The sequence below is a fragment of the Dendropsophus ebraccatus genome, chromosome 11 (genome assembly GCF_027789765.1).
Source record: "Dendropsophus ebraccatus isolate aDenEbr1 chromosome 11, aDenEbr1.pat, whole genome shotgun sequence".
NCBI classification, from domain to species: domain Eukaryota; kingdom Metazoa; phylum Chordata; class Amphibia; order Anura; family Hylidae; genus Dendropsophus; species Dendropsophus ebraccatus.
The window spans coordinates 94,513,910-94,533,904 of NC_091464.1; the positions used below are offsets into that span (position 1 = coordinate 94,513,910).

The following is a 19,995-nucleotide window of genomic DNA, read 5'->3' on the forward strand; positions in this document are numbered from 1 at the left end:
TCTAATAATCATGTGCAGTAATGACTCTTTAATGATCAGTGTGTGCAGCAATGACTCTCTAATGATCAGTGTGTGCAGGAATGACTCTAATAATCATGTGCAGTAATGACTCTCTAATGATCCAGTTTGTGCAGCAATGACTCTCTAATGATCCAGTGTGTGCAGCAATGACTTTCTAATGCTCAGTTTGTTCAGCAATGACTCTCTAATGATCCAGTGTGCGCAGCAACGACTCTCTAATGATCAGTGTGTGCAGCAATGACTCTCTAATGATCAAGTGTGGGCAGCAATGACTATCTAATGATTAGTGTGTGCAGCAATGACTCTCTAATAATCATGTGCAGTAATGACTCTTTAATGATCAGTGTGTGCAGCAATGACTCTCTAATAATCATGTGCAGTAATGACTCTTTAATGATCAGTGTGTGCAGCAATGACTCTCTAATAATCATGTGCAGTAATGACTCTTTAATGATCAGTGTGTGCAGCAATGACTCTCTAATGATCAGTGTGTGCAGCAATGACTCTCTAATAATCATGTGCAGTAATGACTCTCTAATGATCCAGTTTGTGCAGCAATGACTCTCTAATGATCAGTGTGTGCAGCAATGACTTTCTAATGCTCAGTTTGTTCAGCAATGACTCTCTAATGATCCAGTGTGCGCAGCAACGACTCTCTAATGATCAGTGTGTGCAGCAATGACTCTCTAATTATCAGTGTGTACAGCAATGACTCTCTAATGATCCAGTGTGTGCAGCAATGACTCTCTAATGATCCAGTGTGTGCAGCAATGACTCTCTAATGATCCAGTGTGTGCAGCAATGACTCTAATTATCAGTGTGTACAGCAATGACTCTCTAATGATCCAGTGTGTGCAGCAATGACTCTCTAATGATCCAGTGTGTGCAGCAATGACTCTCTAATGATCCAGTGTGTGCAGAAATGACTCTCTAATGATCCAGTGTGTGCAGCAATGACTCTCTAATGATCCAGTGTGTGCAGAAATGACTCTCTAATGATCCAGTGTGTGCAGCAATGACTCTCTAAAGATCCAGTGTGTGCAGTAATGACTCTCTAATGATCCAGTGTGTGCAGCAATGACTCTCTAATGATCCAGTGTGTGCAGAAATGACTCTCTAATATCTGTAAACCATGGGAATGGATGAAAAACCTTTTCCATTGAGTTGGGTGTTAGTGCTCACACTGTCCAAGAAGAATACAGCGTATAGCATGTAGCCATGTATTGCCACAGTGACACTCCACTGTCAGTGATATTATATAATCAGTGTACACAGCAATATATTATATAATCAGTGTACACGGCAATATATTATATAATCAGTGTATACAGCAATATATTATATAATCTACACAGCAATATATTGTATAATCAGTGTATACAGCAATATATTATATAATCTACACAGCAATATATTATATAATCAGTATACACTATATATTATATAATCAGTGTACACAGCAATATATTATATAATCAGTGTATACAGCAATATATTATATAATCTACACAGCAATATATTGTATAATCAGTGTATACAGCAATATATTATATAATCTACACAGCAATATATTATATAATCAGTATACACTATATATTATATAATCAGTGTACACAGCAATATATTATATAATCAGTGTATACAGCAATATATTATATAATCTACACAGCAATATATTGTATAATCAGTGTATACAGCAATATAGTATATAATAGCAATATAGTATATACAGCAATATAGTATATACAGCAATATAGTATATAATCAGTGTACACAACAATAACATATCATAAGTGCACACAATGACTAATAATCAGTGTATGATACAACCACTCTCTAATAGTCAGTTTGTACAACAGTGACTTTCTAATCATTGAATATATATAACAATACGCAACAATGACATAAAATCAATGCACACAACAGTGACAGTCTAATAATCAATGTACAAAACAATTACTAATAATCAATGTACACAACACAACGACTGTAGAAATAACTATACACAGCAGTAGTCGGTCGCTAATCACCAACCAAAACCTCATTTTTATTGTGATCCACCGTTATTATGGGGGGAAATTAGTAAACATCCCATCTCTGTATTAGTTTAGGGGTCTGGGATCTGTATTAGTTTAGGGGTCTGGGGTCTGTATTAGTTTAGGGGTCTGGTCTGGGGTCTGTATTAGTTTAGGGGTCTGGTCTGGGGTCTGTTTTAGTTTAGGGGTCTGGGGTCTGTATTAGATTAGGGGTCTGGTCTGGGGTCTGTATTAGTTTAGGGGTCTGTATTAGTTTATGGTTCTGGGGTCTGTATTAGTTTAGGGGTCTGGTCTGGGGTCTGTATTAGTTTAGGGGTCTGGGGTCTGTATTAGTTTAGGGGTCTGGGGTCTGTATTAGTTTAGGGGTCTGGGGTCTGTATTAGTTTAGGGGTCTGGGGTCTGTATTAGTTTAGGGGTCTGGTCTGGGGTCTGTTTTAGTTTAGGGGTCTGGTCTGGGGTCTGTGTTAGTTTAGGGGTCTGGTCTGGGGTCTGTATTAGTTTAGGGGTCTGGGGTCTGTATTAGTTTAGGGGTCTGGTTGGGGCTCTATTAGTTTAGGGGTCTGGTGTGGGGTCTGTAGTAGTTTGTGGAGTCTGGTCTGGGGTCTGTATTAGTTTAGGGGACTGGGTTCTGTATTTGTTTAGGGGTCTGATCTGGGGTCTGTGTTAGTTTAGGGGTCTGGTCTGGGCTCTATTAGTTTAGGGGTCTGGTCTGGGGTCTGTATTAGTTTAGGGGTCTGGTCTGGGGTCTGCATTAGTTTAGGGGTCTGGTCTGGGGTCTGTGTTAGTTTAGGGGTCTGGTCTGGGGTCTGCATTAGTTTAGGGGTCTAGTCTGGGGTGTGTATTAGTTTAGGGGTCTGGTCTGGGGTCTATTAGTTTAGGGGTCTGGTCTGGGGTCTATTAGTTTAGGGGTCTGCTTTGGTGTCCGTATTGCTTTTCCTTCCCTACAGGGGATGCCTCCTAACTTTCCTGCACTCCTGAATGGCTGTGATATATTATACTGTATAAGTAGACGTTCAGTAGTCAGGGAGAGCTGGATGCTCCTATTGAAGCTCTAATTGTTACTGTATTAGTTGTTATCCAGTTTTCCAAGAAGAAGAATCCTGAACATCTTAAGGGAGGAGTAAATACACCTACAAATTTCAAAATGACCGCTCAATAAAAAGAGTACCCGAGAGTGGAAATCATCACTACAGTAGTAAACACCTACATTTCCCACCCTCAAAACAAAAAAAAAACATGAAAAAACAATCATTTAAATATCAATTTTTATTATCACAAACATCCAGATAGTTAAAAACACCTATAAAAAGTTGGGCGGGACCAGGTATTGGAAAAAACAGGGCACATAGAGGTATTTGCAAGTATATAGTATAAGAAAATAATGTAAAAAATATATACAATAAAGGGGGTCAGATAGGAAAGCTATTGACAAAGCGAAACGTGCGTCGAGGCGCACATGGTAAACGGGGTTTGTGACTGTGGTTTGGTACAAAGCACATGAAGTGGGCTAATAGGAGGTTATAAGGGTCTGATTCTCTCTGTGCTGCATTACGGTTTAGATCTACTTGTCCTTTGTTTTATAATTATTACCTACTTCATTGCATTGGCACTTTTATATCTTTTGAACCTACTATTACTGCCATATGCTTTACATTTCTACCTCTATGCACTTGCACTTTATTTTGATTTAGGTAGTTGTGTGTGTGTATATATAATTTTGAGGGTGTGTGTGTGTATATATATATATATATATATATATATATATATATATATATATATATATATATTTTACAGATTATGTGGCACTGATTGCAAATACCTTAATCGTGTATGACCCTTTAATACTTATAATTTAATAGCTTTCCTATCTGACCCCCCTTTTTTTGTATGTATTTTTTACATTATTTTCTTATACTATATACTTGCAAATACCTCTATGTGCCCTGTTTTTTTCCAATACCTGGTCCCCCCCCCCCAACTTTTTATGGGTGTTTTTAACTATCTGGATGTTTGTGATAATAAAAATTGATATTAAAAATATAGTTTTTTCATGTTTTTTTATTTGGTTTTGAGGGTGGGAAATGTAGGTGTTTGAATCTTAAGGGAGGAGGACGAACAAGAAATCATATCCTCTGGCAGCTTTTATATGGGGGAACTGTTGTACCTCATATGTTTGTGAATATTTTAAGATGATGGAATAATCTGGAATTTTTCACCGAGCAATCACAATAGAAAATTCCACATAAACTTTCTTGTAAATCCAATGTGAGCAATGTGATTGGTAAAGTTGCAGGAGGACGCGGTGCGGTAATCACATCAGAGGGGTGTAACTAATGGTATAATGGTATTCCTCCTCATCCTCCAGACTCGCTGTGACCCTGATGGTTCAGGTTCTCCTCCATATGTACTGATGCGATTGTAGTGCCGGATCTGGTGCAGCGGGCAGTCACCATGGAGCTCAGTGAGAATCTGCGCCATCATGCAACTTTGTCTCCAAATTGTATGTTCTACTTCATTGAGCTCAGTAGCAGAGATCTTGTTATACTCTGATATGTTCCGTTCCTGTACATTCTCCGGCACTTCATGGCCCGGGGACCCGGAAACAATCTGATTTTCATCCAGAATGTTCCCAGTGGTCTGGATCTTTTTTTCTCGCATTGTTTAGTGATTTCATCCCTTTATTCTTTTCTAGATGAATGGACATAAGGTTCTGATCACGGAGGTAAGTCACCCAGCAGGCTCCGCGCCTCCCACCCCTCCAGTCTATGAGGATCCCTTTGATCGTTCTCTGAAGTACATGGAGAAGCACAACATCCTGCAGATATTCCAGGTAACATATCCCGGACGTCCAGCTACAGACTATACAGGAACACTGCAAGAACTAGCATGTCTCCACCCCAGATGTATCCATGTTTGCCCAGAATAATGTGTGCTGTTCCTTATCTCCTATATATATGTTATATTGTGGAGCAATACTGCCCCTGTGTGTTCACAGATGTTATTACAGCACTGCAATATTCTAAACCTATCTATATTAGTGATGAGCGAACATGCTCATCCGAGCTTGGTACTGGTTCGAGTATTAGGGTACTCGTTACTTGGATGAGCATATCGCGATACTCAAGAAAATCTCATCATCCCTTTCCCGTAGGTTTGAGCACAATTTCTCAACCAATCAACATGCAGGAGACTCTTTGGTACATCCTGCGATCACGTGGGACCCATACATGTTGATAGCAGCGATTGGTTAGCCAGATCAGAAGACCCTGCCATATAAAAATCTCGGCCGCCGAGGCTCGGCTCACATGCATGCTGGAAGAGATTAGGGACAGAGCTGCTGCTTGTCAGGGAGAGCGTTAGGGAGGGAATTGGCGTTCCAGTAGGCAGGGAATACTAGCAAAGGAACCCAACAGTCTTTTTTTAGGGCTTAAAATCTTTATTTTTTTTGTATTACTCCAAACTGCTGGCTGGGACTTGCACTGTAGCTACCATGGCTGCTGGCAGAAAGGGGACATTAGGTGTTGCATACACACCCCTAAGAAGTGCTCAGTACTCTTATATTATTTTGTGGCTGCTGCTGCTGTTGTGCGTTATATTGCTGTGATTTGTAGTACAGCTGTATAGAACCTCACTGCTGATTGTCCTGTGTAACAGGTGGCATAGACCATATACCACCACCACATACACACAGACTATACGACAGCCTCCAAAAAACTAGTGTGAACAGTATATAATCTAATTTCTTTATGTCTTATTGCAGCCATATCCAAGCTCACTGCTAATTACCCTGTGTAATTAGCAGTGAGCTTGGTTGCATGTGACAAGGGGCGGAACCTGATGGCGGCTCTGCAACTCTGCAGCCTAACATATGTAGCATGCCTGGCCCACGTGTTCAACCTAGTGTTGCTGCGGTTCCTTAAAACCTAGCACAATTTGGCTGACTTGCTCACCAAGGTGCGGCGCATTTCCGCAAGTCAACTAGGGAAAGTTACCCCAACTGCTACAGTCAAATTCAAAGTGGAGGTGTGCTCTGCCAAACCTTCATCCTTTAGCAGGCAGGATCAATCAGGTTGGTAGAGGCAGTAGTAGTGGGTGGGTTTTACATCAAATTCAATTTAAATTTGGCGTGATGTTGCAATTAGCCAGCCCCAAAGTCCCCTGCAAAAATGCTCGAGTTTCCCATTGACTTCAATGGGGTTCGTTACTCGAAACGAGCACTTGAGTATCGGGAAATATTCGTCTCGAGTAACGAGCACCCGAGCATTTAAGTACTCGCTCATCACTACTCTTTCTATCTATCTATCTATCTATCTATCTATCTATCTATCTATCTATCTCCTATCTATCTCCTATCTATCTATTATCTATCTATCTGTCTCCTATCTATCTATCTATCTATCTATCTATCTATCTATCTATCTCCTATCTATCTATCTATCTCCTATCTATCTATCTCCTATCTATCTATCTATCTGCTATTATTTATCTATCTATCTTGATTTAGATTTTGAAAGTTATAACAACAGGTACACTTTAACTTTTTTTTTTAATTAGGAAATCACTGAGGATTTGGTGTTCGAGAAACCAGAGGATCCATTGGGGTTTATGCTTGAAAAGGTGAATATATTCTTCCCAATCTACTCATATTATGTACTACACACTGGAGTAACAATCCAACTGGATATAGATATTGTCTAGTATCTGGTCATAAATATCAACAGTGTTATAGGAGATATGTATTTTTATACCACCTCATGTCAATGAGAAAATTACAGTTATAATGTTGACACAATGTGCTAAAATATAACTACTATAATACAGACATCACACCTATGGCGGACACTAATGTCTCACGGCTACATTTAAAAACCAATGCCAGGATGTTGGTATACAATTTAATCAAACCATATTGCCTCATGTACCACGTACCCATGTGACCCCAATTAGCAGGAAGCACCTATGCACACATGGTAAGTACCTCCTATTTCTCCTATTCTACCTCCGATGCAGTGGTGAGCAGTAAGACCGTGTGCTTGATGGCCGCTTCCTCCGCCGGCGACACCTGCTGGGTTTGGGGGTAGGGGCCCTTCGGGTTTGAGCCTGTGACATTGGGGTTGCTGGGCCGTTCTATGACCTCCCTTCCCTGCTTATGCACGCTTTGTTGGGTTGGCGGTCACTGACTGACAGTGGTGAGTTATTGTAGGGACCCGTGTGAACCATCTTTGATCTCTGCAGAATCTACCCAACGAGAGCGGCTTCAGGGTGTTTATATTTCCTCGCTGCTACTCACTAATATTGACCCTAGTCTCCTGCCTGCAACTAAACTGCAAGGGAAACCCTGATTACATGGAGTAACTGCAGAGATTATAGAGGAGCACTGTGGGGACCACATAACATACCGCACACCGGATAGTATACTAATACAAAAGGGTTATAATCACATACTGTACAAATCAATATAGTAGTTATATTCTTGTATATAGGAGCAGTATTATAGTAGTTATATTCCTGTATATAGGAGCAGTATTATAGTAGTATGTTCCTGTATATAGGAGCAGTATTATAGTAGTTATATTCCTGTATATAGGGGGCAGTATTATAGTAGTTATATTCCTGTATATAGGGAGTAGTATTATATTAGTTATATTGGGTCTGGTCCTGTGGCATGGGGGTCGCAGGGCCGTCCCATGGCCCCCGTTCCCTGGCTGTGCACGCCTGCGGGGTTGGTGGCCACTGACTGGCACGGTGTGGACTTAGTGTAGGGACCCATGTGTATCAGATACCGGCACGAGGTACATGGGGCAGTATGGCTTGATCAATTCATACACAAAATTCTGATGTGTTTTTTATTTAGCCAAGCGGCACTAGTATCAGCCATAGGTGTGAGGTGCAGCACTCTGTTTCTTCCCTGAACCGCATTTTGTTTCTCTTTTCTCCGTGTATTGCACTCCTCCTGGTGAGACCCACATGACCGCAATTAGCAGGAGACACCTGAGTGCACATGGTTTTAATCCCTCCTGTTTTTTCCCATTCTGTTTGCTGCAGCTATGGTGAGCGCAATACCTTATCCAGACTTGTGCTGCTTGGGGGCGACCTTCTCCGCCGGCGGTGCTGGCCGGGTTCTGGTGTGGTGTTTTTGGGTCTGGTCCTGTGGCATGGGGGTCGCAGGGCCGTCCCATGGCCCCCGTTCCCTGGCTGTGCACGCCTGCGGGGTTGGTGGCCACTGACTGGCACGGTGTGGACTTAGTGTAGGGACCCATGTGTATCAGATACCGGCACGAGGTACATGGGGCAGTATGGCTTGATCAATTCATACACAAAATTCTGATGTGTTTTTTATTTAGCCAAGCGGCACTAGTATCAGCCATAGGTGTGAGGTGCAGCACTCTTTCTTCCCTGAACCGCATTATATTAGTTATATTCTTGTATATAGGAACAGTATTATAGTAGTTATATATGCACAAGCCAAAAAGACAGAAATGGCTGCACATCGCACCCATGGCTGACACGAAAGCTTGTTCAGCTACATTTAAAACCAACATCAGAAGTTAGTATATAATTTGGCCAAACCATATTTCCTCATGTACCACGTGCAGGTCTTCTGATACACATGAGTCCCTAACCAAACATCATCACTGTGCCGGTCAGCGACCACAATCCCCGCAAAACGTGCGCAAGCAGAGAAGGGGGGCCACGGAATGGCCCTGCAACCCCATTGTCACAGGACCAGACCCTAAAGGGCCCCCCCGAACCCCGCAGGCGCCATCGGCGGAAAAAGTGGACGCCAAGCAACACAAGCGTGAACAAGCTCTTACCTCTCACTCCATTCCTCTGCAGGTAGAATGGGAGAATACTAGGAGATCCTCCCCTTATGTACACAGGTGCTTCCTGCTAATTTGGATCACATGGGTCTTACACAGCACGAGTGCTAGCCACAATGAAAAAAGGGACAGAATACATAAAATATGCACAAGCCAAAAAGACAGAAATGGCTGCACATCGCACCCATGGCTGACACGAAAGCTTGTTCAGCTACATTTAAAACCAACATCAGAAGTTAGTATATAATTTGGCCAAACCATATTGCCTCATGTGTATCAGAAGACCTGCACGTGGTACATGAGTCCCTAACCAAAAAACATCACTGTGCCGTTCCCTCATTCTGTCCCTTTTTTCATTGTGGCTAGCACTCGTGCTTTGTAAGACCCATGTGATCCAAATTAGCAGGAAGCACCTGTGTACATAAGGGGAGGATCTCCTAGTATTCTCCCATTCTACTTGCAGAGGAATGGAGAGAGGTAAGAGCTTGTTCACACTTGTGTTGCTTGACGTCCACTTTTTCCTCCGGTTGCACCTAGGGGGTCCGTGGGGGCCCTTTAGGGTCTGGTCCTGTGACAATGGGGTTGCAGGGCCATTCCGTAGCCCCCCCCCCCTTCTCTGCTTGTGCACGTTTTGCGGGGATTGTGGTCACTGACCCGCACAGTGATGTTTTTTGGTTAGGGACTCATGTGTATCAAAAGACCTGCACGTGGTACATGAGGCAATATGGTTTGGCCAAATTATATACTAACTTCTGATGTTGGTTTTAAATGTAGCTGAATAAGCTTTCGTGTCAGCCATGGGTGCGATGTGCAGCCATTTCTGTCTTTTTGGCTTGTGCATATATTTACTATAATACTGCCCCTATATACAGGAAAAAAACTACTATAATACTGCTTCTATATACCGGAATATACTACTATAATATTGCTCCTATATACAGGAATATACTACTATAATACTGCTCCTATATACAGGGATATAACTATTATAATACTGCTCCTATATACAGGACTATAACTACTATAATACTGCTCCTATATACAAGAATATAACTACTATAATACTGCCTCCTATATACAGGAATATAACTACTATAATACTGCCTCCTATATACAGGAATATAACTACTATAATACTGTTCCTATATACAGGAATATAACTACTATACTACTGCTCCTATATACAGGAATATAACTACTATAATACTGCTCCTATATACAGGAATATAACTACTATAATACTGTCCCCTATATACAGGAATATAACTACTATAATACTGCTCCTATATACAGGAATATAACTACTATAATACTGCTTCTATATACAGGAATATAACTACTATAATACTGCTCCTATATACAAGAATATAACTATTGTAATACTGCTCCTATATACAGGGATATAACTACTGTAATACTGCTCCTATATACAAGAATATAACAACTATATTGATTTGTATGTGATTATAACCCTTTTGTATTAGTATACTATCCGGTGTGCGGCATGTAATGTGGTCCCCACAGTGCTCCTCTATAATCTCTGCAGTTACTCCATGTAATCAGGGTTTCCCTTGCAGTTTAGTTGCAGGCAGGAGACTAGGGTCAATATTAGTGAGTAGCAGCGAGGAAATCTAAACACCCTGAAGCCGCTCTCGTTGGGTAGATTCTGCAGAGATCAAAGATATTGATTGCTGCGTTAATCTCTCGGCTGTTTTGCCGGCACTAATGAGAGTCTGGTTACGGCCGCTGTACCGCCATTACCACGCACCTCTAATGCAAATATCAATAGAGCGAGCGGCAGAATACATAAAGCTGCGCTACATAGGCCTCTTATTGTTTCTACTGCTAAACAACCTCAATATGTAGTCACAAGGACATTATTGCAATCTGCAGAACAGACATTATAAACCACAGAACGTAATAAAGGACCGACATTACCGAGGAGCAAACTGCTTCAGAGCGGTCGTCCCGGGAATCGGGCTGCAACCTAATGATGAGGAGAAGAGCAAGGAACAAAATCCATAGACAAATATAAATTGTAGTGTAACCACATAGGACAGTATGAAACAATGAAACAGCAGTATTCTAGTAGTTATGCACGACATGGAGAGAGAGGAGCGGCTGCACATCACACCCATGGCTGATACTAATGCTGCTAGGCTAATTATTAAAAACCAACGTCAGGATGTTGGCATATTATTTGATCAATCCATATCGCCCCGTGTACCAACGTGCAGGTCTCCTGGTACACTGTGTCTGTCGGCGGCTGCAAACCCCGCAAAGCGTGCATCTGCAGGGAAGGGAGGCCATGGATTGGCCCTGCAACCCCAATGTCACAGGACCAAACCCAAAATGCCCCACCAATACCCAGCCAGCACCACCGGTGGAGAAGGCTGCCCCCAAACAACACAAGTATGGATATGGTATTGCACTCACCACCACTGCTGCAAACAGAATAGGACAAACATGGAGGTACTGCCATGTGAGCACAGGTATATTCTGCTGATTTGGGTCACATGGGTCTGGGAGTGCCAGCTGCTCAGAAGGGAGAACTGTAAAACACGACATGGAGAGAGAGGAGCGGCTGCACATCACACCCATGGCTAATAGAAATGCTGCTAGGCTAATTTTTAAAAACCAACGTCAGGATGTTGGCATATAATTTGATCAAACCATACCGCCCCGTGTACCACGTGCAGGTCCCCTGGTTCACATGGGTCCCTACGCTAACTCCACACTGTGTCGGTCAGCGACCGCCAACCCCGCAAAGCAGGCGCGTGCAGGGAAGAAAGGCCATGGAATAGCCTTGCAACCCCAACGTCACAGGACCAAACCCATAATGCCCCTCCAAAACCCAGCCGGCACCACCGTCGGGGAAGACTGCCCCCAAACAACACAAGTATGAATATGGTATTGCACTCACCACTGCTGCTGCAGACAGAATGGGAAAGGCATAAGGTACTGACATGTGAGCACAGGTATATCCTGCCAATCTGGGTCATGTGGCCCTTATGAAGGGGAGTGCCAGCTGCTCAGAAAAGGGAGAACTGTAAAATACGACATGGAGAGAAAGGAGCGGCTGCACATCCCACCTATGGCTGCCAAGCCTATTTTAAAAACCAACGCCAGGATGTTGGTATATAATTTGATCAAGTCCCCTGGTTCACACGGGTCCCTATGCTAACTCCACACTGTGTCGGTCAGCGACCACCAACCCCGCAAAGCGTGCACATGCAGGGAAGGGACGCCACGTGACCCACATGACCCAAATTGGCAGGATATACCTGTGCACATGTCAGTACCTTATGTCTTTCCCATTCTGTCTGCAGCAGCAGTGGTGAGTGCAATTCCATATTCATACTTGTGGTGTTTGGGGGCAGCCTTCACCGCCGGTGGCTCTGCTGGGTTTTGGTTGGGTATTTTGGGTTTGGTCCTGTGACATTGGGATTGCAGGGCCATTCCATGGCCTCCCTTCCCTGCATGTGCATGCTTTGCGGGGTTTGCGGTCGCTGACCGACACACTGTGGAGTTAGCGTAGGGACCCGTGTGAACCAACCAGGGGACCGGCTCGTGGTACACGGGGCTATTATAGTTTGATCAAATTATACACAAACATCCTGGCATTGTTTTTTAAAATAGGCCTAGCGTCATTAGTATCAGCCATAGATGGGATGTGCAGCCGCTCCTTTCTCTCCATGTCGTATATTATAGTAGGTATATTCCTGTATATAGGAGCAGTATTATAGTAGTTATATTCCTGTATATAGGGAGCAGTATTATAGTTGTTGTATCCCTGTATATAGGAGCAGTATTATAGTAGTTATATACCTGTATATAGGAGCAGTATTATAGTAGTTATATTCCTGTATATAGGAGCAGTATTATAGTAGTTATATCCCTGTATATAGGAGCAGTATTATAGTATTTATATTCCTGTATATAGGGAGCAGTATTATAGTAGTTATATCCCTGTATATAGGAGCTGTATTATAGTAGTTATATTCCTATATATAGGCAGTAGTATTATAGTAGTTATATTCTTGTATATAGGAGCAGTATTATAGTAGTTATGATACGGGTGAGAGAGATTCAGCCGGCACCAGCCGATGGCAACACTACTATGGGACCGAGGGCTGGGAAGTACACAGCAAAGTTCAGTGCAGGTAAACCACAAATGATCCGGGTGCAGGAAACAGGCGAGACAATGGAATATGCAATGGAGAGAAAGGAATCCGCACTCACCGGTCAGCAGAGAAAGGGGTTTATTGATCCATACACTGGAGGCTAGAGCTGGGAGGGGGAAGGTGTTACGCAGGTGTGCTCTTAGCAGTATTATAGTAGTTATATTCCTGTATATAGGAGCAGTATTATAGTAGTTATATCCCTGTATATAGGAGCTGTATTATAGTAGTTATATTCCTATATATAGGCAGTAGTATTATAGTAGTTATATTCTTGTATATACTGTAGGAGCAGTATTATAGTAGTTATATTCTTGTATATAGGGGGCAGTATTATAGTAGTTATATTCTTGTATATAGGAGCAGTATTATAGTAGATATATTCTTGTATATAGGAGCAGTAGTATAGTAGTTATATTCCTGTATATAGGAGCAGTATTATAGTAGTTATATTCCTGTATATAGGGGGCAGTATTATAGTAGTTATATTTCTGTATATAGGGGGCAGTATTATAGTAGTTATACTTCTGTATATAGGGGGCAGTATTATAGTATATTCCTGTATATAGGGGGCAGTATTCTAGTAGTTATATTCCTGTATATAGGGGGCAGTATTATAGTAGTTATATTCTTGTATATAGGAGCAGTATTATAGTAGTTATATCCCTGTGTATAGGAGCAGTATTATAGTAGTTATATTCTTGTATATAGAAGCAGTATTATAGTAGTTATATTCCTGTATATAGGGGGCAGTATTATAGTAGTTATACTCTTGTATATAGGGAGCAGTATTATAGTAGTTATGCGGTTCAGGGAAGAAACAGAGTGCTGCACCTCACACCTATGGCTGATACTAGTGCCGCTAGGCTAAATAAAAAACACATCAGAATTTTGTGTATGAATTGATCAAGCCATACTGCCCCATGTACCTCGTGCAGGTATCTGATACACATGGGTCCCTACACTAAGTCCACAGTAGTATAGTAGTTATATTCCTGTATATAGGAGCAGTATTATAGTAGTTATATTCCTGTATATAGGGGGCAGTATTATAGTAGTTATATTCCTGTATATAGGAGCAGTATTATAGTAGTTATATTCCTGTATATAGGGGGCAGTATTATAGTAGTTATATTTCTGTATATAGGGGGCAGTATTATAGTAGTTATATTCCTGTATATAGGGGGCAGTATTATGGTAGTTATATTCCTGTATATAGGGGGCAGTATTATAGTAGTTATATTCTTGTATATAGGAGCAGTATTATAGTAGTTATATCCCTGTGTATAGGAGCAGTATTATAGTAGTTATATTCTTGTATATAGGAGCAGTATTATAGTAGTTAAATTCCTGTATATAGGGGGCAGTGTTATAGTAGTTATATTCTTGTATATAGGAGCAGTAGTATAGTAGTTATACTCTTGTATATAGGGAGCAGTATTATAGTAGTTATATTCTTGTATACAGGACCAGTATTATAGTAGTTATATTCCTGTATATAGGAGCAGTATTATAGTAGTTATATTCCTGTATATAGGAGCAGTATTATAGTAGTTTTATTCTTGTATATAGGAGCAGTATTATAGTAGTTATATTCCTGTATATAGGAGCAGTAGTATAGTAGTCATATTCTTGTATATAGGAGAAGTAGTATAATAGATATATGTATGTCCTGTATATTGTTTGGGTTTTTCATATTGAAATCAGCTCTGACTATCTGTGTCTCTTATTGTGTATACAAATGCAGGAGAAATTGTATTAGCTTTTCTATTAATCTGAATGGAGCTGATCCAAATGTATCCACTGAAACGTGTTTGCCTCATGTGAATTCGCCCTTATAGTAGTCATTCTCGTGTTCCATCTTCTCGCAGTCCTCGTTGCGATAGCATCAGGTTGTTCTCAGGGATATTTGTTGCTGTAATTAATGTTTCGGGCCCAGGATTCAGCATTGGAATTTCATTACACTGCTTGTCGGGTGCGATAACACGGCGTGGAGAACGCGTAGAATACAGATGATGTATGGGGTATGTGATAGCTGTCAGAAGGCAAGATGCTTGTATTTAGCAGAACACAAACTTCCCTCCTTACTCTACCCTATATATCTAATACAGAGGTAAAATCTGCAGCCGGGCCCTGGTGCCTGCGGGGCCCCTCTGCCACAAAAGGAGTCACCAATATTGGGGTCTAGGAGTTTTAAGTAATGCCTCTCTATTTCTTAGGTGCAGTCTATGATTTCCAGCAAGAAGGAGCAGTAATGGCCCCGCCCCTGAGGAGTCGGCTGAGAAGAGATCCGTAAACATAAACCACTAAGACCAATGGCATCTGCTATAAAGGAGCATATTACAATAACCTGTTTTAGAGACTATTCTAATCACTGCTGGTACAAACCCCAAACTATGAAGAACGGACACATCCTTTCACCTAATGTTGTGATCAGGCTTTTGTATAGGGGAATGTCATGAGTTTTTCCAGTCTTAGTAATTGTATATTTAAAGTTTCTGCAACTTTCTAATAGACATGGTGTTACAATTGCTCTCCATGGTCCAGATCTCTGCTTGCTGTCAGTGAATAGAAACATGCTTATTGTCATCCAGTTGTACATTGTACCCACCTGCTGCACAGACAGCCTTTCCCTCTCTTATGTGGCTGATAACAGAGAGCAGTAGCTTGTATCCACTTGCTGTATAGCCAGCCTCTCACTCTCTTATGTGGCTGATAACAGAGAGCAGTAGCTTGTATACTGCTGTTTAGCCAGCCTTTCCCTCTCTTATGTGGCTGATAACAGAGAGCAGTAGCTTGTATTCTGCTGTATAGCCAGCCTCTCCCTCTCTTTTGTGGCTTTTAACAGAGAGCAGTAGCTCTTATACTGCTGTACAGCCAGCCTCTCCCTCTCTAATGTGGCTGATAACAGAGAGCAGCAGCTTGTATGGAGCAGAGACTGGCTTGGTGTGTATATCTAGTATGTTCTCCTGTCCCCCATGTGGTGTCTCTTTCATCCTGCGCTCTCTTATTGTCTTGTATCTCACCATGTAGATGAGGCGTCTGATGGTGTCGGCTCATGGCTGACGCCCCATCATCACGTATCATCCATCACTACACATCTGCTGACAGCGACGCTTCACCGCAGCACACAATGTAGATCATATTATTCTCTGTTACTGCCTGCTAAGCCAGGTATCTAAGCTTATCAGATGTGATACAGGCTGCTGAGCCATCTATCTATGCTTATCAGGTGCGATACAGGCTGCTGAGCCATGTATCTAAGCTTATCAGGTGTGATACTATCTGCTGAGCCATGTATCTAAGCTTATCAGATGTGATACTATCTGCTGTGCCATGTAATAAAGGCCATGAGGTATGGTAGTGTTTGCTGAGTCCCGTATCTACGTTTATCAGGTGTGATACTGTCTGCAGAGTGTATATATCTAAGCGAATAATGAGTGATATTGTCTGCTGAGCCATGTATCTTATGGTGCTTTTACACAAAGCGATAATTCGCACGATTAACGATTTTGAATGAACAATGTTTTTTTTTTTATAATGATCAGCGTGTAGACGGAACGATACATCGTACAGAAAATTCGCTATGCGATCGTTTAAGCCTATCTCACACATAGGTGAAATCGTTGAAAGACTTTACACTGAACGATCTGCACATTTTTTGCGAACAATCTACGATGATTTGAGAACATGTTGAAAGATCAAAATGAACGATTTCTCGCTCATGGTTTGATCGTTCGCTGCGTTTACACGTACGATTAACGTTCGAATTCGATCGTTATCGTGCAAAAACGAACGATCAATCGTTCTGTGTAAAAGGACCATAAGCCTGTGATGTGTAATACTGTCTCCTGAGCAGTGTATCTAAGCCTCTGAGGTGTAACATGGTCTGCTGAGCTGTTGTATCTTTCATAGCTGTAGTATCTAAGCCAGGTGTGATACTCTCTGCCGATCCATGTATAATCCCTATTGTGTATGATACTGTCTGCTGAACTGTGTATCTAAGCTTATCTTATCCTGTGATGTGTGATATTGCTGAGGGGGTGTATCTAAGCCTATGATATACAATACTCTTTGCTGAGCCGTTGTGTATCTAAGCCTGTTGTGTAAAACTGTCTGTTGGACCACTGTATCTGAATGTACTGCTGTATCAGCTGTGTGATATATAGTGGACGTGTGTATCTGAGCCTCTCTTGTGTGCCACTGTCTGGTGTATCTAAGCTCAGTTTTTCCTGTTGGATGTTGCCTCCTATATAAGTAATGGTAGCGATCACATGATGTGTCCGCCATGATGGTGTGTGTGTTAGATGTAGGGAGGTGGAGTAGTTGGAGCTGCGCGCTCTCGCCTCTGCTTCATGCTTGTTAGCGCTTAATAATGACGTCTCTGGGGATGGTGCAGCTCCATATACTGTAACAGGAGGTATCTAAGGACTCTGGGCATCTCCGCCTCGCACTCTCCAGATGGGCTTTCCATCCTTTGCTGGAGATGTCGAGGAAATCCATGAGGAAACAATGAGAAGATGATGAAGAAACAATGAGGGAAAGGATGAAGAAACGATGAGGGAAAGGATGAAACGGTGAGGGAAAGGATGAAGAAACTATGAGGAAGCACAGAAAGGATGTAGAAACGATTAGGAAACATCGAGGAAATCCATGAGAAAATGATGAGGAAACCATGAGGAAGCACGGAAATGATGAGAGAAACAGTGAGAAACCAATGAAAGATGATGAGCGAAACAACGAAGAAACAATGAGGGAGCACGGAAACGATGAGGAAACAATGAGGAAACAAGAAAACAATGAGGAAATGATGAGGAAAAACTATAACTATAGTGTCAGCGGCTCTTAAAGTGTGGATGGACACCTCCCAGGTTACATGATTATGTCCTTAAAGAATAGCTGATATACCCCTATCAGCGATACAAGGTTGTATACGAGACATAGAGCTCTGCTCATGGGGGTCACACTCCATTACATTGCTATCTTACCTTGGTGACAAAAGAGGCCTTCTATCCTTCTCTGATATTGTTCATAAATATTGTATCCCACAAAGGGATTTTTTAAAATTCCTCCAAATAAGGCATCTAGTCCAATCTTTGAATTGGCCATGGTCCTCTAAACCTTCCCCCCCATGAAAAGCTTTACTTTAAGAGGGGTGTTTCCATAGATTATAGAGAATTGGTTGCTCCCTCCGAGCACTCCTGCCTCCCTTTTCAAAACAAGTGGGAAGCTGACCTATCCAAATCCTTACAGGCAGTGGCAAAATGCACAGGAGTATTTCTAAATGTGTCAATCACCTTGAAGCCTTAAGAAAACTTAGTTACAGATGGTACTAGACTCCCTATAGACTATCAAAAATATATCCATCAGCATCAGCGATATGCTGGAGGTGTCAAAAAGCTGTTGGCACTTTAATGCATATTTGGTGGAGCAGTGCTCGTATACAACCTTTCTGGGGACAAATTAAGGGGGTATTGCAAAAGATTCTCCACTATCCCCCTCCGTGCCCCCCCCCCCAATCTCCTAGTGATGTTCCATGTCTGTAACGCCACCCGTACAGCCATTGCCAGCCTCTGCAAGGAAACGGCAGCCCCAACTATATCTCCTATATAGAATTATAATATGGAAATGTTAATAGCCAGGAGGTTAGGTAATTATCATTCTTGTTGGCACAAATGGCAACGGTGGGAAGATTTCTATGACAATAAAAGTTGAATCCGTGGACATTGTACCTATGCTTTATTGATGCAATTTATCTAGATTGGTATTAGGTCTTGCAAGCCGTAGGTAGTGTTGGTATTGTTGTATTACTATTCCCTTTGTACACCTTTGTACTATGCATATTTGTTATGGAGGATCTGTGTGTCCTCATCTTGTGTTTTTGCTTTATGTAAAAATAAAAAGAAAGTGTTAATGAAAGATGATGAGCGAAACAATGAAGAAAACGAAGAAAATAATGAGGAGAACGAGGAAAATAATGAGGAAATGATGAAGATGATAAGGGAACAATGAATGAGACGTCGAGAAAACAATGAGGGAAATGACAAAACAATGAGGAAACGATGGAGTACAGAAACGAGGGAAATAGTGAGGAAACTAGAAAAGATGATGAGGAAACAATAAGGAAGGATGGAAAGGATGAGGAAACAAAGAAACGATGAGGAAACAACAAGGAAACAATGAGGGAGATGTTGAGGAAACAATAAGGAAGCACAGAAAGGTTGAGGGAAACAGTGAGGAAGCGATAAAGGATGATGAGCGAAACAATGAAGACACGATGAGGGAAAGGATGAAAAAACAATAAAGAAACAATGAGGAATTAATGTAGAAACAAGAAAACGATAAAGAAATGAGGAAGCACAGAAATGATGAGGGGAAACAAGGAAATGAAGAAGAAACTATGAAGAGACGAGAAATCAATGAAAAATTAACAAGAAAACAATGAAGGAAACGATGAAACATGGAAACAGTGAAATGATGAGGGGAAAACGATGAGGAAGCAACGAAGAAACGATGAGGAAGCAATGAGAAAAACAAGAATATAATGAGGAAAAGGATGAAGAAACAAGGAAATGATGAGACAATGAGGGAAATGATGAAAAAGGCGAAGAGGAAGCACGGAAACGATGCAGGACAATGAGGAACCTATGTTACACTATAGGCAGCCGTATACCTAGGTTACACTATAGAGAGCTGTATACCTACATTACACTATAGGCAGCCGTATACCTTGGTTACACTATAGGCAGCTGTATACCTAGGTTACATATAGGCAGCCGTATACCTAGGTTACACTATAGGCAGCCGTATACCTACCTTACACTATAGAGAGCCGTATACCTACATTATACTATAGGCAGCCGCATACCTCGGTTACACTATAGGCAGCCGTATACCTCGGTTACACTATAGGCAGCCGTATACCTCGGTTACACT

General features: G+C 41.7%; 1 protein-coding gene and 1 long non-coding RNA gene across 2 annotated transcripts in view; one reads left to right on the top strand and one right to left on the bottom strand.

The window, feature by feature from the left end:
- TEX55 (testis expressed 55) overlaps positions 1-16,422 on the top strand; it is a 33,580-nt gene extending 17,158 nt beyond the window's left edge. The window contains exons 4-6 of the mRNA XM_069945138.1: positions 4,750-4,887; positions 6,612-6,674; positions 15,279-16,422. Of these exons, the coding sequence (XP_069801239.1) occupies positions 4,750-4,887; positions 6,612-6,674; positions 15,279-15,314 (237 nt within the window). The 3' untranslated portion in view covers positions 15,315-16,422. The remainder of the gene's footprint in view (positions 1-4,749; positions 4,888-6,611; positions 6,675-15,278) is intronic.
- Positions 1-19,995, bottom strand: part of LOC138768201 (uncharacterized) — an 860,246-nt gene that overhangs the window by 309,332 nt on the left and 530,919 nt on the right. The gene's annotated exons all lie outside the window — the stretch shown is intronic.